This window comes from Microchirus variegatus (genome assembly GCF_963457635.1).
Source record: "Microchirus variegatus genome assembly, chromosome: 16".
Classification (NCBI taxonomy): domain Eukaryota; kingdom Metazoa; phylum Chordata; class Actinopteri; order Pleuronectiformes; family Soleidae; genus Microchirus; species Microchirus variegatus.
In genome coordinates this window covers 14,847,726-14,872,707 of record NC_139817.1, presented here as the reverse complement: position 1 = coordinate 14,872,707, position 24,982 = coordinate 14,847,726, and the positions used below count along the sequence as shown (strand labels likewise).

The following is a 24,982-nucleotide window of genomic DNA, read 5'->3' as shown; positions in this document are numbered from 1 at the left end:
GACACAGTTCACCTTTCATCATGGAATTTCAGCTTTTGGACCGATGCCTGCGATTGCTGACGACAGCCTGCAAAAGTGTCTTTGTGCTTATCAATTGAAACATCACTGAACAGGAAATGTCGTTTTAATGACCACATTAGCCTTTGTACCGTAACGCTGCGCTAGCCAATTAGCTTTACAATAATTACAAGCCTGTGTGTGTTTTTGAAATGAACCTTGGCCACGAGCACAGCTGTTAGTTGTGTTTAGACACAGAAGAGGACAAATTCACAAAAAGTCCCTTTGAGAAGGTCCTCAGGTGCATTTTGTCGCCGCAGCCACTATCAGATGAAACTGTGCTGAAGCTAGCATTGTGAGGTCCACTTAACATTTCCTATCACAACAACATTTTGTGCTGAGATTGGACAACGACGTACAGTGGAGACCCAGTGGCACAGAGAAAAATGGCGATAAACATCAAATTGCGGCCATCAGCAACAAAAAGTGTCTCTGTGTCTCATATTTTCTGGCTCAGGGCCTCAGTCGCCAGAAAAAAAGGGGGCACCTTTTTGAGATGGAGACGACAGAGGAAGACTATCACGGCACGTCGTGGTTGAACCGTTTAACTTCTATGCTAATGTGTGTGAGCGGAGGGTTTTTATAGCATTTGCTTGGCTCCTTTCCTCTGCCTCATTTACCGACTCATGTCAGAGCAAGAGAGAGTTTTCAAAGGGATCATAAAAATAAACTATTTTAGCATTTGAGAGAAAAAAAAAAAGAAATCACAGAAAGTAGAGGAAAGAAGCCCCACAGGCTTTCCAGTGTGGTTGGGTGCTGTGGGCACAACATACTGTATTACATGCAACATGAGCTTTAAACTCAGATTTATGCAGCACCTCAAGTCATTCACTGTATCTTAACTTCTCTATTAATTCCTTAATATTTACCAAACTCACTGAAGATGCCCAATCAGCATTTTCTTACCGCTCCGTGCTCCATTTTCCCTGTTCTGTCGCTATTACTGAGTCACTCATTCTGTGTGTGTGTATAGTCTGAGATAAAAGGCTGCTCCTATCTGTGGGCAGAGGGTGTGTACACCACATCAGCACGCACATTATCGTCAAGTGAATATTTACTCTCTGGCCTTGTGCCCCAGCTTCTATCTCACGGTGGCATCTGATGGGGTTTATCCATGTTAACTGTGCTGTCTTACCAGAGAGCTTTGCCCAAAGTCAAAATCTACATATTCCTTTGCAGGCTTTTCTTGATTTCAGTGTGTTGCCAATGCACTGAAAAAAGTATAAACTTGCTCAAATAAAAAAAATTAAAAAAAATCTAAAATATTTGACTTCACAGAATCTAAATTGAGTTACTTCTCAATGTTGATGTAAACAATAATACTGCACTTGACACAACCTTAATTCTTTGCCTTATTCCAAATGATGTTCTAGCTAGCCACCGCCAAGTGTTTAGTGTTTTTTGACACAAAACACTAAAACTTTAATTATCAGCAACTGCTTTGCTACTTAAGTTTATTTTTGGACGAAATCCACCCAGAAGTTTAACAATATCCGTGATGCGCAATTCACCTTTGAAAATAGTGCCTGCAAGTCAAATTGAGAGAAAATCAAAAACTTTGTTTTGGGTCCTTTGAATGTATATTTAGTTCAGTATAAATCAAATGTGATGTTTCTAAATGCAAAAAGAATGAGTTTCGCAATCAAATCAATAATTTTATCTTGTTGTTTTTAATGGCAGTTATTAGTTTGAAAGAACAACTGCGTGTAAGCTACACTTTTTTCAGTGTGAAACTGCTCTATGCTTACATACAAGCTGAAACAGCAAACGCTATAATTCTTTGTGACGCCAAGTGAAATAGCTTTGCTGGCAGTGTCCACGTGTTACATTATAATTGAGCCAACACCCTCATTATGGCTTAATGGGGCTTAAGAGTGACATAATACCACAGAGACCCCTCAACTCAATGGAATGCCCCCCTCGACAATCATCTTTCTTTGACCCAGAGTTGTGTTACCGCATTCTCAACACCTGCTTCTCGACATTCTGCCGTTTTCTTCACACCACTTCCAAAACAAAGAAGCAAAAACATTGCACTCTAAAAATGGAAAAAAAAGAAAGAAAAGGAACTACATAGCTGTAAATTCCCATGGAGATGCATATCTGTATTATGATTTCAGCCTGGCTGTTGCAGTGAGTTTGCAGCCATCAATGACACCTAGCCCGTTCCCAACCCTGGCACAGGAAACCCACAGCACAAGAGGAGCCGTGATGTAGGTGATGATGTAGGTGATGATGAAGAAGAAAGACAATAATAGTGGTAAGAGCAATGGAATACTACTCTGAACGCTGTAGTGGCTGCTTACGCACATATCAGAGTGAGTCACATATGGGAGGGGAGGGTTCTCCCTCCCTCTGCAACTTTGTGGTGAGGTATTAAAATGAGAAAGAGAGAGAGGGAAAGAAAAAAAAAAACAGGTTTGACAGACAATTACACAATCTGGGTTTGCAGAGAATATGGTGATGGAGGTGTGTGCATTACTGTACTGTAATGTGTCATGAAAAAGTAAAAGGGCAACATAAAGAGGAAGCCGAAAGGAGAAAACCCCAAGCCAGAATAGAGAATCAGTATGAGGTATAAGGAAGTTATGATATTTATATCTGATCCATCCTAAGTAAACTTACTTTAAAAGTGAATCATACTTGTACATATTTATACCGGTTGTTGTAACTTAAACAAGTGTATCTGTGACATCACAGTGGATTCACGTGGTGAAAGAGACTGTTGGTGGACAGGCCGGTTGACAGTCAAGCAAGATTATCCAGTTACAATTTTTCCATTCACCATTCAGCTACTGTATTGCCATCTCAACATCTCTCTGATGGATAAGCGCCGGTAACTTTGACTACCATCAAATCAAAGTTTCAACATCTTTGTTGATGACCAATCCCTCCCATCAACCTGAGCTGTACATGAGTGTAAAGATTCCACATGCCAAACAGGATGTCAGCATCCGTAAGGTATCTCTATATCTCAGCAAATAGCATGTGGAAGTGTGATTAAAACTCGTATTTTCCTCCTCCTTGAATAACCGTAAAAACCTTTTAAATACATCGTACCACTGTTTGCACTGATATACCGAGGCCATATTCAGAACCCTCAGGGACAGTCCTGAGAGCAGCGTGGAAACAGAGGTGAGCTGATCCAAAAATAGTTTTATGTCCTGCCTGTGGTGGTTTGCAGCGCTGTGAAATAGGACTGAAACCGACACAGTGAACCGCAATCACCCCAATGTATACAGCTCAGTCACTCCACTGTTCATAATGTCTCTTTGAGCCTCGTGCACACGAAGAACGAGTTAATGAAGACACTCCACCAGGAACTGCACAAGCATTATGCGAGCACACAAACACAAACTGTCCTGACAACACCTCAACCACAACAGGTACACACACTGTTGATTGTTCTTCCCTCCAACGTCATACTGCAGACCGTGGAGCCAACTCATGCACTTGTTTGCTCTCTGCAGGAAGGAACCCCTGACTTATTTAACAAGAAAATACAAATACAAGAAGCCAGCTGAATGAGCCCTTTATTGTTAGCATGGGTGTGCTTTAAATAGCAAAATGGCTTTTTCTTGCTCCATACAAATGCGGTGACACTGGTGCCGAAGCCTCCAGGACAAATAAATACCTGTACTTTTCCCTCAGCATACAAGGACCATGTGTGCACATATATACGATTAAATGGTGATGTGTGCATGCCCATGTCCCACGGCTTTTTTTAAATATTCCATAATGGGTCGACATTTCGCCGCGGCTCAGTGTCATGCATCACATTTTCCCTGTGACAGACGTAGCCCATGTCTGCCCTGTATGTGAGCAGCACACATGGTGTTGCCCCGCATTGCGTGGTAATGGAATAAGTCCACACACACACACACACACACACACACATACACATACACATACCCATACACACACGGTCAACAAACTGGACAGCATCCACTTGGGCTGTAAGCTCTATAAACCAACGCAGGGCAACGAGGTCACATAGTTAGAAACAGAGCCCGAGTGTGAGTCACACAGTTAAATGCGCACTCTTAAAAAACTCTGTTGGCTTGGTGTTGTTGGAAAAGCTCACAATATATTCATAATATAATTAAAAGGAAAAACAAACAAGCATTCAAGACAATTATCCAAATCATTTGAAGGTGCGCACGTAGCACCTGTAGCACCTGTAGCAGTGGATTCACACATGTTCCAATGATGATGTCAACACTTAAAGGTAGGGTGAGAGCTTTTTTTTTTTTTTTTACTGTATTGCTTAAAATCCTCTTCACGCCAATTAATTAATGCATTGTCACAGAATTCTACTGGACCGGTATAGGTTAAATGTATGTCTTTGTGATCTTTTGAGAGCATTTGTTGTTTTCCATCATCAAAAGTACATCCAAAAAAAGTTAGCGCCACCACTGCGCAGTGCGCAGTGAATCAGTGCTCGTTGCGCTTTCCTGTTCTCTGAAGTTTTGTAGGGAAGTCTGAAGAAAGGTGCTTGGGCTTTTGAATTAAAAAATGTCGCCTGCTTGAACAGTAGGTGTGGGAATCTTTTACTATCTCACAATTCGATCAGATTCCAATATTTGGGGCGACGATTCAATTAAAAAAATCGATTTTCGATTCAAAACGATTTGATTCATAATGATTTCTGCTTCAATCTATAGGTGTGCAAAGGATGATCTGCTCCATTCTGCTTTGCTAGACAGAATGACAAATGGAGACATTAATGTTAACATGTTAACATGACGCCGTTAACGCCACCATGTTAACGTGCGGTTTTACGTGCGATTCCCAGCACTACTGTTTATAAAAAAAAATATTCTGGGACATTTTATATATCGATTCTGAATCGTAGTAAATGAGAATCATGATTGTTATGTGAATTGATTATTTGGTGCACCCCTATTTAACGGTTTCTTCCAGGATCTCCAACCCTACCTGTAATAAAGTTTGACTCTGATTTACCATACCTGAAAATGTGATTACCTTATTCGAAATCGAGTTGTTATTTACTGTAGATTGAGACTCTATCGTCTGCCCTGCTAAAATAAAAAAAAATCAATAGCTATGGTCTGCAGTTTACAATTTCTAAAATGAAAAGAATTACAGTGAGAATATTGTCTTCTGCTCAAACATTCAAAAAACCAAACAGGGAAGTAAAACACAGCAGGTCAATGAATCCATCTCTGAGACGACAATGATGTGTGTTAATAATGTTTGACATTTAGCGCTCACCGTCAGCCAGGAGCTCTCAATCTCTTATATCTTGATGGCTATTGTGTACATACAGTATATCCTGCGCCAACAGCTGAAAGAAAAGAGACAACTTGTGTAAAAAGGGATCAAGCGTTAATCATAAAACATCAGCTCCTGTCGACTGATTCATGCTCTTTCACAATATGTATGAAATATTACCTTGACTCTGTTTCTTCTCTGTCTCATCTTTGCAGTGCTCACAGAGAGAAGAACCCCCAAACCAAAAAAAAAAATCAATGAAATATGGGCAACAAATGCACTATTCAGAGTGCTATTACAGGCTTACATACTGTATTTTTCCACAGAGGGCTAAGCGCTAATGATTACCATGGTTTTGCAATGTTTATGGTCATTTATATGTGGACAGCTCTGCCAAAGAAATCGTTATTTAATTCTATAGAATAGAGTTATTTTCCTAAGCATACATTTGATGACAGAACCATAGCTTATACAAGCTGCATTATGAACATCATAAACAGTTGTTCAAAACAGCTTTCATTTTTTCAAATTGCACCAGTGATCACAGTTGGTATGAAATCAGACTCAGTCTCTGATGTTTAAAAAAAAAGAAAAAAGAGTCTGCAAATGAGCGGGTGTTTTGCTGATGTATGGCATATTTCCCATTTCAGTTCTAAAGAAGAAATCCATGTGAACCTACTAATTTAGCACACTTCTAACAGTTGGTTTTCTTTGCAGCCTCATTAAATCCATGTGTCTAATGAACAGCCTCTTAAGCAGCTCTCTGTCTCTGCATGTGCGTTCATGGTGATGTTCAGCATATTTTATAGTTCTATTTGTTCTCTAGACGAAGTTTAAAGTTCAGTTAGACAACGTTATTACTAGGCACGCGGGATATTTAATGTCACCATTATCCTGACCAAAAATAATTGTGATTAGGGATATTATTGCATTAATCGTAAATTCTGCTTTTAACTGTTAGAATGGCTTTACAACATACTTAAATCACTTTACCTTACATTCTGGTAAGGAGCCACTTCTTTGCATGGCAGACAGGAAAAATAGGAGGCCTAGCTCTTGCGGTATTTCAAAAAAAAAAGCACTGTATGCCGTTAAGCAAAAGAGCGCACATCAGATATGAATATTTCCCTCATTCGTGATTATCCCAGGAATGGAATTTCACCACGATGAACTCACGAGATGGACTTTTTAATGCAATGCACAATAAAATTGTTCATCAAATTTCTAGTTATGGGACATGTGCTAATCTGACAATCTGCAGATACGGTAGCAGCTTATCTTAGCACGGCCAAATGTAGGAAGCAAAAAACATATGTAATTTGACCATCGACTTATGTCAATAAAAAGGCCACTTTTTATATGTTTTTTGTATGGATTACGCTGAAAGAGAAATAATGCGTTAATTAGAAGAACTATTTCCCCCCAAAATGAGGGTTGTGACGAGCTGGAGTGAATCCCAGTTGACACTGGGTACACCCTGGACAGGTCGCCAGTCTATCACAGGGCCAACATATATGGATGAACAACCATTCGCTCAATTTTCGGTCAATTTAGAGCGTCTAACTATTGGAAAACCGGAGAAAAACCAATGCGCACATGGGGAGAACATGCAAACTCCACACAGAAAGGCCCTCTGACAAACTGGCCAGTGAAATGCTTAAGCCTAGTTTACACTTTAGCACCGCTACAATAAAAGCTCTAAAGTTGACCTGTAAACGCAAAACCAAGCTAAATTAAACCTGGACGATCCAAGGACTCAAGATCACTTAGTACGTGTTGCAGTGTGGATGCACAGAGACCCTCCAACTCTGTAAGTCATGTAGTGTGAACTTGGCTTCATTCTCAGCCTCCATCATGTCTCCAGCTACGTCGACTTGCACATGCGAGACTGCTATCAATCTTCTCATCTCGCTCTTGGCGAGGAGGCAAACGAGCATATTTCTCATATTGTCAAAATGTTCCTTTTGGACATTTAATCCGTCCAGTTTAGCGTTCAATGATGATAATCGTTACCACGTACTTTCCCTTGCCAGTTTCAAGTATCTATGATAAATGGCACAGCATCAAGTTCTTACAATAAATATAAATTTGACCAGAAAAGGGCCAGATTTATGACATTTTATTTCGTAGTTAAGTATTACACTGAGCCAAAACAGAGTATAGCTACGAGAGGGGGAAGCAGGGAGATGGTGTGGAGAGTGTGGGGCTGTAGTTCATGAGCCGGTGGCCCATCTGGTTTATGTTACTGAAACCCCCTCCTCAATTAGACTCAGCATGATGTCAATAAAACGTCAGACTGGAGAAGCTATCACTTAGCTAAATTGGGCCTGTCAAGTATTGTTCTTTCCTCAGCATTCCAGCGGGGAGTATCAGTCTGAAATGATTTGTAGTTTGATTAAGTTTACCACGATGTGCCATTTCTGATTCGATTTGGGCACATGCCTTCAAAACGTTGCCATAATTTTGTGTGTGTATTACCGAGGGTATAATGCATATATACATCAAACTATTTGGTCCAAATGTGTTTAGTTCATCAAAAGAAAGCACAGAACATGAGCAAATTTACAAAGCTAGCATGTTTTTGCTAAAGCTAGCAAAGTTAGCATGTCCTGTAGTAATGGAAGTCGATGTTTTGCATGGAGATTCCTACCGGTGCCCCAAAAGCAAGTAACACAAAAGGAAGACGGACTGGTTCATCAGGTATTCATTCATGACAAGATAATGATCCAAAAACACAACAGCTGTTGATTCACTTGATGTACAACAAGACTTAACCCCCTTGGAGCTGGTTTGGGACAGAAAATGAAACCAAAATGCAACCTGAAAAAGCAAAAATCTGTCAAAAAAGTCCAGTAATGACTTGTAAAAACCAACCATTTCATGTTGTAGTTGCCTCTTAAAGCTCACATAGAGTGGTCCTGTTGCACGTATATGTTAGTTATGGAGGTCTACTTACATACATTAACTTGTTTTTATGGTCAAAAACCTCCACGTTGCTGTAAACGAGCCGATAGAAATCCTCTTTTCTGACAATGTTGCCCAGCCGCGATATTTCAGACTCAACTCTCACATCCAGAAGACACAGTCTTGTGATTGGCCAGTACCCGGAAGTGTCATATTCAGCACACCCACTCTCAGAAGCGCAGCTCCCCCCTCTGGAACAGTGGATGCACTGCTACTCATTATCAAAACATTGTTTTAACAATGTTTAAAAATAGCTTCTTCACGCAGTCCCTTTTATGACTTTGACCCGGAGTCAGACCCAGAGTCAGAAGACACTGTCGCTCGTGAAACACCTCCACAACGGACGTTATTCTTCTTCTGCGGTACAATGTACGCAACCGGATGTGCCCGGACTAGTGCCCGGAGCAGGATGATCTGCTGTTCCGGAGAACCAGTGTTTACGTAACCGGACCGGGTTTTTTCAGAGATCTCGCTGAGCCCGAGATTACAATAAAACACAGCGTTCTCTGCAGTGGCTGAACTGTTTGCGTAGAACCTTCAGGGCTTCTTAAACATGGTAATGACGCAGATACACACTAAAAAACAGCGTTAATTGGAACTTCCAGTCTAGGTCCGCTTTCAGCCATCACGTCTGAGCTTTCTGGTTTAATTATAAACTTCATGCCATGGGCAGTTGATATTTATGTTTCTCTTCACATGCATGAATTTATTAGGATTCTCCTCTTTGCTACAAACCATGGATCCTGCAGGGCCTTTGCACGTCGATGCTCAGGATTATTATTGTAATTTTACATCCCTGAATGCTTGTACCGATTGCAGGCATGTTTTCAAAGTCAGTCCAGGGCCAGAAAAACGATGATCCATGGAAAAGGTGACACACTCATAACTGCTCCCACGGGTTAAACAGGAGAGTCCACACCTTCTCAGGAACGCAGAGGCCCACTCACCCCCGAAATCTGACAACAATTACCACATGAATTTTAGCATATTATAATGCCAAACACCTTATCTGCAGACCACTTATTTGGGTTTTCAGCCAGTCTGGAGATCATCAGCGCACAATGCATTGGCTATATGGTGTTTTCATTCAAATTAGGCTCCAAACAAAATCAGCTGGAAAGCTCAAAATTAACATAACAGATGCTTAGAAAGTGCAACGATACACGGCTCAAAAAGACCTGTAAATCACTGAACTGTAAACCCGCGAAGCCTCTATCACATCACATCTCAAATTCCACTGTGCCTCGTGAACATAAAGATTTGAATCACATTTTGTGAAAAAAAACCTGACAGCCGCAATTAACGGCAGTGCATGGAGAGGATAGACAACCTATTCTCTGCCTCTCTGAGCCAATGCCAGAACACTGATGAAGGTTTAAGAACGCTGGTGATTGCTATAATTGCTGTGTAGCAGGGGTCTATTACAGGCTCAAACACGGAAATAAAAAAAAAAAAACTTTAATACTTGGTTGTTTCTATGGGAACCTGTCTAACACTGTAAAGATGTGGTCTTGGTTAAGTGACAGCCTGTGCTCTTAGCTTTTTTTATGGTACAAGTGTGACTGAAAGGCTTCGCTTTTAAATTTGAATGTTCTATATGGTGCGTGCACGTCTGGAAAAAACTTTATGAGCCACAGATACAGGAGTGGGCAAAATCATGGAAAGGTCTTGGTCATGGATAAAGATGTGGGTCATGTCAAGTTGCTGATTAGCTGAACGAAAAAAACGTACATGTCTAACATGCAACGTCATATGAAAAGCTTGCAAGTGAGTTCATTCGTCACGTCATCGTGATTTATGAGATTTCTCTGGAGTTTACATAACTCTTGATATCTTTTATATCTGACAGAGCTCTGCCCTCTCGTACTCGGACCTCAGATGACTTATTCTCAAAGCCGCTTAAATGTGACTCAGTGTTAATTTTTTTTTTTTCCATATATATGTCTACACCCTGAAGGCCAACATTATAATTAGCATCTATGTTATGAAGAAGACTGCTTTGTTTTTTGTTTTTAAATGTTTAGACAGCGAGTCACATTTGAATTAAACTATTACAGTACCAGTTTGACTGGTAGAGGTTTATTAGTTGGTGTTTCCATGCCTCAGTCTTCCACAAACAACAATGGTTTGAACTGACTTCATCTCATGTCATAAGAGTATACAAGAAAATATACATTATTTCAGTGGTTGACGTGCATTCCTAAATACACTACCGTTCAAAAGTTTGGGGTCACTTAGAAATGTCTTTATTTTTTGAGGAAAAGCACTTTTTTTCAATGAATATAACATTAAATGAATCAGAAATACACTCTTTACATTGTTAATGTGGTAAATGACTATTCTAGCTCCAAACGTCTGGTTTTTAATGGAATATGTACATAGGTGTATAGAGGCCCATTTCCAGCAACCATCTCTCCAGTGTTCTAATGGTACGTTGTGTTTGCTAATCGTGTTAGAAGGCTATTGGATGATTAGAAAACCCTTGAAACCCTTGTGCAATTGAACCAGTTTTGCTGGTTCTTTGACGAAAGCAAAGTGGCTAAGGGCAAAAACTGTATAGATGACCCCAAATTTTTGAATGGTAGCGTATGAATCTGTCAATCTCTATCAATCAGTCATAACTATGCACTATCACACACTGGGTGAAAGGTGAGATATATATAGTTACCCACTGATAGAAAACCCTTGTATCAACAACCAATGGGTCGCACCCACGGTTGGAGTAATCGTATTTTCACATGATTATTGTAGAAAGCAAAGTGCATTCACAACGGAATAAGATTATGGTATACTGACTTGTCCAATAAAAAAGTCACACATTACATTTTATGACGTGAGGCTGGTACCACTTTTGTGCTTTGGTGCACTCCTAGACCTAAACCAGTCCGAGTTCTCTGTATGTCAACAAGGTGAGCTCATGGGAAGTCCCAGATTCTCCCATGTCGGAGAGACAGAGAGACACATTCTCCCAAGCTCTGGCAGTCCAGTCCCAGGCTTTTTCTTTTTAGAGGCTTCTAATCCTGGCGGGTCCCTCTCCTGACGTCACGGGGACCCCTCCCTCCACCCTTCTGTCGGCTGATGTGTGGTACACACACACACACACACACACACACGCGCTCATTTCCTCCGCAGCTCACGAACACCAATCTCTGCTCTGGCCCTGACGTCTGACTCTCTGATTAAGGCAGACTGCCTCATCAGGCTGAGAGAGTTAGACTGTGGAGGAAAGAGAGAGGTGCTGAGTGAAGTGTGGGCTGGCGTGGGCACGAAGCACCCAACTATTTGCTCTTCACTACTTCCCCCTCCTGTGAGTCTCTTAGTCGGCTGCCTCACTGACATCATGTGACCAGGAAGTGTGGCTCCCGTCCATTTCCCCTCCTGACAGAAAGGAAATATTGTAACAGAGGGGCCGGCACTGGGCTCTGTTACGTCGCGGGTTAAAAATAACTGGCATATTTAAGGCTGCTGAGGAATCCCAGGGAAGGCAAAGTCTGGACAGCCTGCCGCCCGGCAGGAGCTCCCTCTCTCCTCTCCGTCTTCTTTTTTTTGCTGACCTCTCCTTCTCTCTGCCTCCACTTGCTTGTAAATCCATTTCAGCTCACTACTCGAGCCCTGCTACATGACCACGACCACCACTCAAAACCGCAATCACGTTTTCCAACACTGCTGGAAATCCAACCACCTGGTGCAATGACATGGTAAAAGCTCAGTGTTGGTTGGTTGCATCTAATTCTGACCTGTACGACAATACAAGTTTGGCTGAGAATGTGCAAACAAGCAGCGCTGACTCCATATTATGCATTCTATCAGACAGCAGAACTAAACAGGACCACAACCACTGTTAAATGATGTCTAAATTCAACTTGACTGCAACAGAAAATGTTGTTTTTGTAGAAAATGTAACCACTGTTGACCATTGGATTATATTTTAGACATATCATCTTTATTCATAATGATGTTGGGTGTACAAAAAGGTACACCCATGTTTCCACCATGCTACAGTAGGCTTGTATTTTGACAGAGAACAGCACCTTTACTTAGTAGGTGAGGCGTGCACTTTGACCTTTGCCCGATGGCTGCGTCAGCGTCAAAGACATTAAACCCAACACAACAGACAACAACATAATGGAAGACATCCAGCAGCTCATTTTTTTCCTGTTCTGTTTGTCTCAAGACATCAAGCTATGTATGGGAACAGATTGCAGCTCTTTAAGAAACAACGTCCACAAGGGAGTGATGCTTGTCTGTCACCCAATCAGCGGACAACGGTCATGGTTCTAGCTCGACCCCTACCGTACCGTACCATGATTCTGGTACCCCAAAGGTAGGGTACAGAAAGACTGAACAATCGGGGGCCGGTTATTTTGGTGTTATTCCTTATGGAAATGCAAAAATAATTTCACATTTCACGAAGTGGAAACACGACTCACTTTCAGGTACACTTTCACCAAAAGTGATTTACAACATTGAAGCTTCAGAGATTGAAGTGTGATCGCAGGCGCTACATCTGCTTTCAAACGTGACAGAGATCAGGTAGAGTGCTGAAAGTGTGCGGAACGTGCAGGTGTTAGAGGTGTGGAAAAACAGTCCTGTCATCACCTTAGCAACATTAGCATCTCTTGCTCCAAAGTTATAGCCATGATGGGAACTGCTCTGCTAACATCCAATAGCTTCCTCACAGCACAAACAAACAGCCCCAACTAATATCAAGTGTCAAAGCAACGTGAATGAAATTCTAGGGTTAGGGTTTGGGTTAGGGTTGCTAAGAAGCCTTGAGATCTAGGCTTCTTAGAGCAATATAGCGTGCAGGTGTGGTCACTCATGCCACAAAAAGCATCTTTATCTGAAGCATTTCAACAACAATACCTACTGTAAACCTTAGACTGTTTTATAATACTTGAGTCTGTTCAAAATGGGATAGGAGAAAACAGCAACGATTAATCAATTCTCTGATTGACCGATAATAATTAAGAAACTGTTTTGATAGTGAATTATTTGTCATTTTTCACGCAATAAAGCAATTCAGTTCACACGGTCGTCCAGTTTCTTGAATTGTGATCATTCATGTCTGTTCTGCTTTGTATCACGGCTAAATGTGTTTCTTTTGTTTTGCTTTCAAATAGCTAATCAATTGTATGGTTTTCATCATTGTTTTTTCTTATGAATTTGTCATGCCTCAGTAGTGACTTATGAGTTAAATCATCCTTATACAATAACATTGGGAGACATGTTGTGCAGTGCCAGTGAAGCCGTCTAATTCAGTTTGAAATGGGGAATTATAACTAAAAACACTGAGGTTTTAAGACATGCGCTGCCAGAAGGACTCTTCGCTGCTTTTAGGACTTCAGTCGTTGCCGTGTTGCGTGAACTCTTCAAAGGTTCTTTGGCCTTTGCAGTGGGAGTAACAACAGACATAAAGTTCATACATATACAATGTAATTGTATTAGAGCTAATGTGAAATGAAGTGCAGCGCTGGAAATCAGAAAAGGCTTGAGTCAGCTTTCAAGAATTAAGGAAAGGAATGAAAGCTATTTTTTAATTACCGAGCAGCATCTGGAAGAGAGCGCTGAAAACCTCAATATCTGGAGTTATGATTAGCTGGTACTCATATTCACTTGGGTGCATTCCAGGAGGAGGAACTGGACTGAGGATCACCGGGGGATACCATGTCAGTCATATGCACACTGAGGGTGGAAATACCAAATACAAATCCTGTGCGGCTCAGTTACTTGGCTATTCGCACTCTATTTACATTGTATCAATGTTCAGAACTATGTAACTCGATTATCACGTGGGTTTGATGATGCGACGGTCACCGTAACCACAGACTATTTCAGCTGTTTCTCAAATATTCACCGGATCAGTCGAAACTCAGAAAGCCAAGAACAACACCCTTGAGCTAATTTTTAAATTAATAATTGTGTTGAAGCTGTTTCTCGGGGTAGGTGTTATGACATCTTTATTTGATCTACCCTTAAAAAAAAAAAAAAAAAAAAAAAAGCACAGAGAAACAATATCATCAGGTCATTTGTTGACACTGATGAGGGACAGACATTTTCCATTCTTAAGTGTCAAGTTAGCACTCAACAGTCATCGTTGTCGATACAACAACATTACCTCAGTCTCTCCACATCTGGTTCTCCACATCAGACTTATGTCGCCAGTGCCTTGAACATAATCGTAATATCAGGACTTAAATAACAGATTAAAAGATTCTTCATAATCCCGGCATAATGTTTAGTTTACCGTGAATGATAAGACAACTGACCAAAGTCCATAGAGAAAATTTGCAATTTTACATCAAGACAAACAGGAGTTGTTAATCCACTGCTGCCTCCATGGGTGAGTTCCAAAGTGTTATCTTGTACCTCCAGAGGTTTGAAATCTTTTTTTTTTTTTTTTTTTTAACCAACATGACACAAACATATTAAAAGGGACGTATTATGCAAAATCAACTTTTTAATCATTTAAATCCTTATATTTGGGACTCTGGAGGCCTTATGAGTAGGCAAAGTGTGAAAAAAGATGACTCATGTTTTTGTGATCCGCCTCAGTCTAAGTACAGGAGATAAAAAACGTGATGTTGCCTTTTGCGCTCATTGTGAACGTGGGTGCAGGCGAGGGCAATCGTATCCGGAAGAGCGGAAGTCAGCAAAGTGTATTATTCTTGGCTGCACAGTGCAGCACAGAGTTCTACACAAACTTCCATACTTTAGAGGATTTGCATTTTCTATATAGTCTAAAGCAGGGGTCACCAACCTTTTTGAGACAGAGAGCTACCTTAAGGGTAAAAAATAATATGGAGGGCTACCATATAATATTTTTTTGTTTGTTTACCATTTAAATGATTAATATTATGCATTCAACTGCATACACATTCATTCCAGTGCTTACTCCTAACGATTAACAGTTTTTATAAACAATATCAAAGATATTTTACTGAGCGATCATACGGATACATGCAAGTGAAGTGAAGTGAAGTGAGCCCGCGGGCAGCCAATACGGTGCCACGTTGGTGACCCCTGGTCTAAAGAGTCTGCAAATGATGGCTTATTCAAATGCTAACTGCTGTTAGCTGCCGGAGCCTCAGTGACGTTTCCTGTGTCTCATTTGCATTTAAAGAGACATGCATTCAAAAACGAGCGTTCTGAACAGGGCTGTTTTGGCAGGGTGATTGAACTGCTGTGGCGCTTCATCCTTAAGGTATTTTGACCAAAGCATGTCACAGACATATTCATTAGGACACCAGGGAGCTAGGTCAATTTGGAGAAACAGGGTATAATATGTCTACTTTAAAGGTGGCAGCAGTAGGCCACCAGGTTCTGTGTGCCTCTGAGCTAAAAACACCTTTTTTTTCCTATGAACTTTGGTGTGGACGAGTGAGTGGTTTACAAACTCTAGTTTCTCATTCATAGGTGTCGATTTTATGAGGTGAAACCATTCATAAAGTAACTATAATCTGTTTTTCTTTCTTTCAAAGTGAGTAAGTGTCTGGGCATGGCAATGCTGGCACACTCTGTAGTGTGTCTGTACCTCATAACTCCAAAAAAACAAAACTGAACTATCCCTTTAATACTGTAAACGCTGCATTAACATATTCCATACAAATGACGTGGTTTGAGTTACTTAAGCAGCTTGACTTCATTGTGACAGGAAAAGCTCACAGTGGTGTCGTCTTCTCCTTCTTTATCTCGCTCCTCTATCCCTCCTTACTCTGTCATTATTGCAATGCAAAGCACCTCCGCTGTCAAAGTAGGGATCATTTTCAAAACCATTGTCTCCCGGCATAAAGAATATGGTTATAATGACACTGGCTGCCATTGTGCTCCTACCTGCAATATAGGAAGCAGGACTTTAAGAACACCCTTGGTTTCAAGCCAATCACTCCTCACTACGCAAACTGCGGAACGGAGACAAAGAGAATGCACATATTACTGTTTGGATACATAAGTGTCTCACTGTAAATATACAAAACATTAAATCATTGCCCAACAGGATACAATCTCTGTTTACAAAGTTGCCCTGGCATTGTTGTCTATATTTTGTTTCCCACCAGCGACTGTTTGTCCAACCAAAGCGTGGTGACACTCATTCCGTTTCAGCCAAGGGAATGAAGACACCAGCAGATACCTACGCCGGGCGAACGTGTCCTGTTGGAGTGACGGCGTGTTTGTTGACTCGCCTAACGGACAAGATCCTGATGCAGCAGGATCAGCAGCAAGTGCTTTGTTTGCTCTTGCACTGAACTCTTGAGTTTATGTGTCTAATTATGTTGGATAGAGAGGTTTGTGTTAGCTCGCTAGCTCTGAGCAAACACTGCCTGAACCCAACTCAAACTCAACACTCTGAAATGTTCCCATGCAGGTAAGTTCTTTCCCGTACAGAGTTTATATATGTAGGGCTACAGTAATACTTACTAAGGCAAGAGTTACAGAATCAAATATTAAATACTGCTTTAAAAACTGAAATTCAAATTCATTCATTGCTTTGTCTCGGGCCACACTTGTAATCTACAAGTGCTGCATGCCGAATGAATTCCCTGTGACCAGCTGTAAAAGTTATATAAAAAAAAACAAAGAAAGCAAAACTGAAGGAAAATTAAACACCGCTTTGTGGGTGCACACATGTGTTGTGGGTTAGCTGCTCCTATTACAATCCAGGGATGTAATTTTAAACCCAACATGGGAGTGCCCATAATACTTTGCATAATTACATACAGTATAGGCGACTTATGTGGCACAAAAACAATCTCGTACTACACGTTTCCTCTACTTGCATTCAAACGGCATATGTTCAAGAACAGCAAATCTTTTCTGGCATATAATAAAACTGTGCATTAGCTCTTTAACTATGATGATTAAGTAGGAGTTTGACTTGAATAATTCCATTTTATTCACACACATACATAGATTTATGACTAGAAATGCATTATCCAATATGTTTTTCAATGTCATGCATAATTTTTCCCACGTTAAAGTTAATTTATTTAACTCTTGTGACATATTTTTTATCCACCTTTATACTTTGTCTTGGAAGGAATGTTTGTTCTATGTGTATATACATACTTTTGTTAACAAAGGTCAAAAGAATATTCATTTTATGTCCTAATAAAAATCTGTCAACAGCCCCCCCGGGGCCCTGGAGAAGTTTAATCCGGCCGTGTTTTTTTACTAAACTAAATCATTTTTCTGTATACTTTCCTTTTTTTTTTTTTTCACTCTGGCACTTCTTGTTTATTTACGTATCTTACCCCTGCAGACAATAGTCGGGCATGTGTAAGTGGTTTTATTTTTCCATGCAGGTGCTGTGTTTGCCTGCAGGTGACCCTGCGGACATCACTGGATGAAAAGTCACAGTTATTCCCACGTCAGTCGCTGAGAAAACGATGCGCTCCTTCACCCACATTTCACAGCAGAAAGGATAGGTGCCGTTGCTATGAATACAAACAAACCTCTCTCTCTCTCTCTCTCTCTCTCTCTCTCTCTCTCGCTCCCTCTCTCTCTCTCTCTCTCTCTCCCCCCCTCCCCCCCACGTGATGTTTTTCCGCGCTTGTTGCCCGGCAACGTAGGCGTGTCCAGCTCCCAATGATTTAAGGATACCACTCTCACGCGGTTTTCTCAGTTCAGGCTGCCGGTCCGTGCGTGGCGACAGGCGCGAGGGATTCCCCCCACCTGACCCCGGTAATAATAATAATAATAACTACAAAAAAAAAAAAAGATACGAATTAAAATCATTAGAAAAAAAAAGAGAAGAAAGAAGTAAAATAGCTTGAGCGTTAAAACATTCAAGTCAGTTTGCAGCTGCAGCACCGACGGCAACATGTCCTGGATCCTGGTTTAACCCGACACACGGATCAGAAACTTTAAAAAAAACCCGGAGGATATTCAACTTTAAAAAAGAGAACAGAAGAAGTGACAGGAATCCATTGATGAGGTGCGGACCGAGAGAAACTTTTGTTTTTGTTTTGTTTTTGAATGATTCCTCTCCTCATGGACTACAAACAGTGCTGCTGCATACATGTGTTCACAGCTGCTGCTGCTGCTGCTGCTGATCCAGGACCGGGATTTACCTCCTTTTTTTCTTCTTCTTCTTCTCATGTCATTTCAGGCAGCCTCCAAATGACGTCGAGATGGCTTTAGGTGGAACTCTTCTGCCCTCCATATCCACGTTTGCCAGCGGCCCCACCGTCAAGAGCAAGTCCATAGGAAGTGCCAACTCAGTGAGTAAACCCCAGCACGGTCACACACACACACACACACACAACATCCACGATCTGAGCAAGGGAGGATGTGCACGATACATACACACTTGTGAGGACACTTATTGACATTGGCAACCTTAACCATCACAATTAAGTGTCTATAACTCTAATTCGAACCCTAAAACCCAGGTATTTAACCCTGAAAAAGCAAATTTAAGGGGTGGATCAGGCAAAAATGTCCTCACAAAGACACACACACATCCACGCAAACACACTGTTGCTCTTGGTTAAGACTCTTTCATTTGGACACTATAAACAAAGCATTAACCCATCCTTAACCACAATCAGCTAATGCCCAACCCTAACTTTAACCTTAACCACACAACAAACCACGAGCCCTTAACTTAACTTAACCAAACCAGTTCTTCAGAAACGACGCTCTGCCTCGCTGGGACCTGGTTTTGGGTCTCCCCATGAGTCCCAGAGTGTTAGGCCTCATCACTTTTAAGTCAAGTTGTCCAATGAGGTCGCAAGTTTCAGTGACATTATGATGAATAAATAAAAAGGACGAGAATAAAAAGTTAACCATTTGCAAAAACACCACAACAGGAAAACAAAGAGAAAGAATATCAGATGATACAAAGTTGTGAAAATTCTGTTTTTAAAACAATTAGAGATCAGATCGACGCCGCCGCAGGCAACTTGAAAAGTGTTTTTTCTTTTTGTTTTTCTACGAGCTTGAAACACTGGAAACATCTCCACAGAGAAAACACCCTGACGTCCAGCCTCAATATGTGGTTTATTATTGTGAAAGGCTGCTCAGCAGGTTGCACATGGGTTTATGGAGTCTTTTCCTCTTAAGCCTGATGGTTTACTTTGCATTCATCAGAGACTGAGTGTCACCTCGTTTCCCACTGTGTGCCACTCCTGCTGCTGCTGCTGCTGCTTTACAATGTGTTTTACAAAGTTTGTATTCTTGGAAGTTGAACCGTGTCAAGGACACTTGCTGTACCAGAGCTGCCTCGCTTTAACCACTTTTGTATTATTAACCCAGATTCCTTCCTTCCTTGAAGCATTGACTTATAGTTGAATATCCAGGGCTGAGACAACAATAAACAAACCTCAGCTTAGTTTACCCCAAAACTCTTGCTTGCAACACAATTGTTTTGTTTCATTTAAATCCTGGTTCACCACCGACATTTGGAAATGTCTTCAAAATCTGACTTTTGGTATTTTGGAAATATGCTGTAATAGCTCGCCAACATACAGTCCAAGTGATGTATTTTGAAGTGTCACAAGGAGGACCTTGTGAGTTACAATATAATCGTTGTATATTAATTATCTGTTATTAAGAGATTAAGAGAATTGATGTGCATCGCTGTATTTTAAATGGGAGGTAAATTATGGACAGAAAAGCCACGATTAAATTCACAACTAAGAACTATATTAACTCATTGGCTGCCATTGATGTCTATAGACGTCAATTCAAATACAAGCGTTCACTGCCAATGACGTCTGATGAAAGTAGAGCGTCGACTCTTTCTTTTGGTAGTTTCTAGAGCTGCAACTAATGATTATTTTTCGTAATCGATTAATCTCTCGATTAATCGCTTGGTCCAGAAAACGGTAGAAAACTTTGATCAGTTTTTGTCAGCTCTAGAAGTTTCAGTGTTTACAGTCATAGAACAACACTGTTTTGTGGAAAATCAGTCAAAATGCTGTAAAACGCTTGGCAGTTCTGTGCTGAAAATGTTCTGGCAGCCATTGAGTTAAACTCTTTTTTCTAAATGATTATTGATCAGGATAATCATGCCAAGTTGATTTGATTTCCTTAACTTTTAAAAACAAGCACTCAGCTGTACAAGCTCGAGTGTGATTTAATTAACTAGCCGCTAACGCAACAATAACACGAGACGCAGTCGAGCAGCTCGTGCTAGCAACAGCTATTATTAATACCTGTGTGACTTTCCTCTAGAGATGGAAGGAGGAGTTGTCCCATCTTAGGAGACTCAGTGTGCCAACTGGAAGCAACTGCCCTGACCCAGACCATCCCACTGCCACCAGCACCACAAGCCCCAGCATGTCCAAGAAAGACACCGATCCAGACCTGGACTTAGACTACGACTTCATTCTATCCAACTCCATTCTCCAGCAACAGCAGCAACAACTACAACAGCAGCAGCAGCAGCAGCAACAAGAGGCCATGGCGTGCTCCTCTGGTCAGGCCTTGTCTCCTTCCCCCGGCTCTTTCTCCTCGTCTTACACTCTGCCCTCCCCTCAGGGAACCGCCAGTGAACTTCACTACACCATCCCGGACATTAGCGACGTTTCGCCCTCCGGTGGCTTCGTGGCGGAGCTCATGAGGCCCGAGCTGGACCCGGCGTACCTCCATCCGGCCAGCCTCCACGGCAAGTTTGTGGTCAAGACGACGCTAGACATGGGAGAGTACAGCCAAGGCGTGAACGTGAGCAAGGCCCGCGTCAACGTCGTGTCGGACCCGAGTCCTTCGCGCGCCTCGCCGTCCTTCGCGTGCCACAGGATAAAGCAGGAGAACCCGGGCAACTGCTCCATCTCGCAGCCCATAGACCTCCACCTGGGTGGGGGGAACTCTCAGAGCAGAGGGGGTCAGCAGCGTCCCAGCCACTTAGATCTACACGGCTTCCCGGGCGGAGGACGCTCGATGACAGGCGGCAGGTTATCCTCCTCCTCCTCTTCCCTCTCCCCGGACCATCCGCTGAGCCGGGAGCACCAGGTGTTGGGGCATCCCCACTCTCAGATCCCGCTGCCTCCGCAGGGATTTCACCACAGCTCCCCGCAGGGATACGCCTCCTTCCCTCAGCCGTCCACCATGCAGTATCAAGGTAAGAGCACGCTTGTGTTTTCCACCTCATTATTAACGCTTGTTGTTGTTGTTTTTTAAACGTTGCAGGTTTTGTTGACGAGGAAAAGACGATGATTTGACCATATTGAAGAACTCTTTACTGAGTCTATTTCAATATGTGATGATAACTTAAAAAATCAGAAAGTTGTGTCCACATATCAATATTTTTTTTTGCTTTTAGTCGATGAGAAATCTTTTCTCTTTGTGGAACTTAAATGTTTTGTCGAATAGTAAATGAGTTATTTGTGTTGTTGAGGGAGAAAAGCTGGTGTTTACTCAGGCTCCAGGGGAGTGCTCTCATAACAGCAAAGGTTTCTCCTTCTGTGACCTTATTACACTGTGTTATTTCTCTGTAGGTGTGGCAGTGTGATGAGATACAGTAATGATATTATATTTTATATAGATACGTATACATATATATATATATATATATATATACACACACATACGTATATATAATGATAATTTATTTAATTTTTTGACCCCACAGAGTCCCTCATGATCTCCAGCGGGGACTGCTTGCCGGAGGAACCGAAGCCTAAACGCGGCCGCCGCTCCTGGCCGAGGAAGAGAGTCGCCACGCACACGTGTGACTACGTCGGCTGTGGGAAAACGTACACAAAGAGCTCCCACCTCAAAGCACATCACCGCACACACACAGGTAATGTAACCGTAGCGTGTTAGCGCCGCGGTCTTGCGTCACATTTTGCATCGCTTATTTTTTGTTTAGTTTGAAGGTTTTAAGCTTTTTTTGAGGATTATAAAACAAGATTTCTGATTGTTTTAGCTTCTTAAATGTGAATATTTTCTTCGTTTCTCTGCGCCACATAACAAAGAAATCATCAAAACTGAATCATTTTGGTTTGCGGACAAAACAAGACATGGTCATTTCCAGGTTTGACAGTTAGTTTGAGCTAATTATGACAGTTATAACACCCTTTTTTTTCTTGCTTTCATTGTTCAGAGTGAAACAGTACAACAGCCACATCTGTTATGCGGGGGGTGAGGGGTGGGGTCATGGGATTTGTTAAGCAGGTGCAGTGTAACAGGTTGACACCGATCCCTGTTCCAACGCAAACCCCAGGCTGATTATTTTTAGGGCCTTTTATTCACTAGCTGCAGGACAGGATGGACCTCTTTTCTTCTTGGAGGTGGTGGTGGGAGGGAAACGTTGGGCTGAGTTCACCCTGAGGCCCCAGCAGCACTAACTGCTTCATGTGTGTGCATTGTGTTTCCCATCACAGGGGAGAAGCCTTACCACTGCGACTGGGAGGGCTGCGGTTGGAAGTTTGCACGTTCGGACGAGCTCACGCGCCACTACAGGAAGCACACAGGCCACCGGCCGTTCCAGTGTCAGAAGTGCGACCGGGCCTTCTCGAGGTCCGACCACCTCGCTCTCCATATGAAGAGACACTTATGAGACTTGGTTGATGCAGGACCGGACTGGACTGGACTGGCTGTGGATGACGCTCTCCTGAAAGAGAATACACGTTAGCACGGTCCTGGAACTGACTTTTTTTGATTTTTTTTAAAACCATAATCTGTCCTTAAGCCATTGTCACGCAACAAGACAAGCTGTGGTATTCATGGCAACGCTTCCCAAAGAGCCGAAAATTTCCCTCAAGACTGATCCCGTCTTTGCACTCGACGAGACCTCTCAGCCACGGTTGTAAACTTCTATAAAAAAGGGGACCAAAACTGGAATTTGTCTTATTTAACTTGACAAAACTTGGAGGAAACCAGGTGCCAACAACTTTTAACTGGAAATGTATTTTATGTCAGGGAAGCCAGGAAGACAAAACGTCCTCAGTGGCCTTCTACCGGCAACACATGCCACATTATAGGATCTGATAACTACACACTGTTCAAAAATACTGTATTATCAAATACGTCTATATATTTATATACACATTTCACCTGCAATGCCATTGATTTCAGGTACATTAATTTATACAGAATGGTGCTCAGTGACTCTGAAGAAGGTTTTCTTTAAAGAAAAGGTACCAAAGATAAGAAAAAAGGAAAAGACACAAAGAAGTGAACACTATGAAAAAAAAAAAGTGCCATATTGTTGTTTGTTTCTCTTCCACAATCTGACTTAATCAGGTTTTTTTTTTTCTTTTAAAAAAAAAAATGGTGATGGCAATCTTCAATGCACTGCAATTGCAAAGTGCAATAATTTATACGAGACATTCATATTTTTGTATGGAATGAGTAACTCTGAACAAAGATCTTTTTTTGTTGTTGTTGTTTATAGCCTAAAATATGTAATATAATCTTGAATTTTGTACATTTGTAAATAAAAATGGCTTTGTTATTGTTTTGTATTTTACAGTATAATAAAATAAAACTGTATTTGAAATAAGAAAAAAAACCATCATAGTATTTATCCTTTTCGGTAACACATAACACTGAAGTTATGTGTTAATAAACAGTTATTAACACATAACTTCCACACATGTATAACTGTTATAAACTACATACTAATGAGTATTCATGCGTTATAAATGATGAATTCAATATTTATTGATGCTTAACTAACGCCAACAGTGTACTTTTCCCGTCTCTGATGCCGTGAGATAAATATTAGCTCCGCAAATGTGACACAAACGTTAAAGGAAGTGCCTTTGAACATAGTTATAGTAATTGTATATTTCCCTGTTGGTGAAATGGAGACGCACATTCAAATGGCACCAATAGCTCACAGTCAGCTCACACATTATATTATCACGGGTTTGCCACAGGCGAAACTAACACAATGTTGTTGTTAAAAAAGATTTGGGGGAAAAATACACTCCTTCACTGTCTTGTTTCCATGGGTTTCTCTTTTCACCTGTCACCGGGAAGAATGGGAAGCACAACTGAGTAACTGGCTGACGTTCAAGGCCGACACCAGATCTGACTGCGACTATGTGCTGCAGCTCTGGCGCACAATAAGAATGAAACCAGTTGAGATGCTTCGGCGAGATAGTGTCTCCCATGTTTCTGCTCGACGGTTATGATGACGCCGCATCGGTTCTTGTTTACGCCGATGTTGTACAAAACAAAAATGACATTATGACGCGTGTCCACGCAGAGATCAGCTTTTACGTCAGCTTTTCCTCATTCAAAACACTCAAAAAACGTTTTATTTTTAATGGTTTTAACTGATTTATCGTGTCTTTTTTTTCATTCTTTTGCTTTTAACGTAAAGTGAGTTTGTCCATGAAAAGTGCCATAGAAATAAAATGCATTGTTATTATTATTATTATCAAAGTATTATAGTTTCCTATATGGAAACGGAAACATTGAAATTACAGCTGAAACGATTATCGATTCTAAATTAATTGTTTAATCGGTTTGAAGCTTTTTTTCATGATTAAAACAACATTTCTGATCGTTTTAGCTTCTTCAATTTGAATATTTTCTTTGTTTCTTTGCTCCACATAAAGAAATCATTAAAACTGAATAATTTTGGTTTGTGGACAAAACAAGACATTCGAGAACATCGTCATGTCCATGTTTGACAAACACTGACCAACATTTTCTATCATTTTCTGACATTTTATGGACCAAATGATTAATTGATTAATTGTGAAAATAATCGACAGATTAATCGATTATTAAAATAATTGTTAATTACAGCTCTAGATGATATGTTTTC

The 24,982-nt window shown here is 41.2% G+C and overlaps 1 protein-coding gene across 1 annotated transcript; it reads left to right on the top strand.

Annotated features, from left to right (window-relative positions):
- Positions 1 to 17,918: 17,918 nt before the first annotated feature.
- klf4 (Kruppel like factor 4) lies at positions 17,919 to 23,557 on the top strand. The gene is made up of 5 exons (XM_083902256.1): positions 17,919 to 18,190; positions 18,365 to 18,476; positions 20,434 to 21,319; positions 21,830 to 22,000; positions 22,584 to 23,557. Exons 1-5 carry the CDS (start codon positions 18,186 to 18,188, stop codon positions 22,757 to 22,759), a joined length of 1,350 nt encoding a protein of 449 aa, XP_083758382.1. The 5' UTR covers positions 17,919 to 18,185; the 3' UTR covers positions 22,760 to 23,557.
- Positions 23,558 to 24,982: the final 1,425 nt, after the last annotated feature.

Bases quoted from the DNA above. Each gene is read 5' to 3' on its own strand.
- klf4 (XM_083902256.1), top strand. The intron at 21,320-21,829 runs GTAAGAGCACGC...TTGACCCCACAG, and splicing joins GTCCACCATGCAGTATCAAG to AGTCCCTCATGATCTCCAGC. The intron at 22,001-22,583 runs GTAATGTAACCG...TTCCCATCACAG, and splicing joins ACATCACCGCACACACACAG to GGGAGAAGCCTTACCACTGC.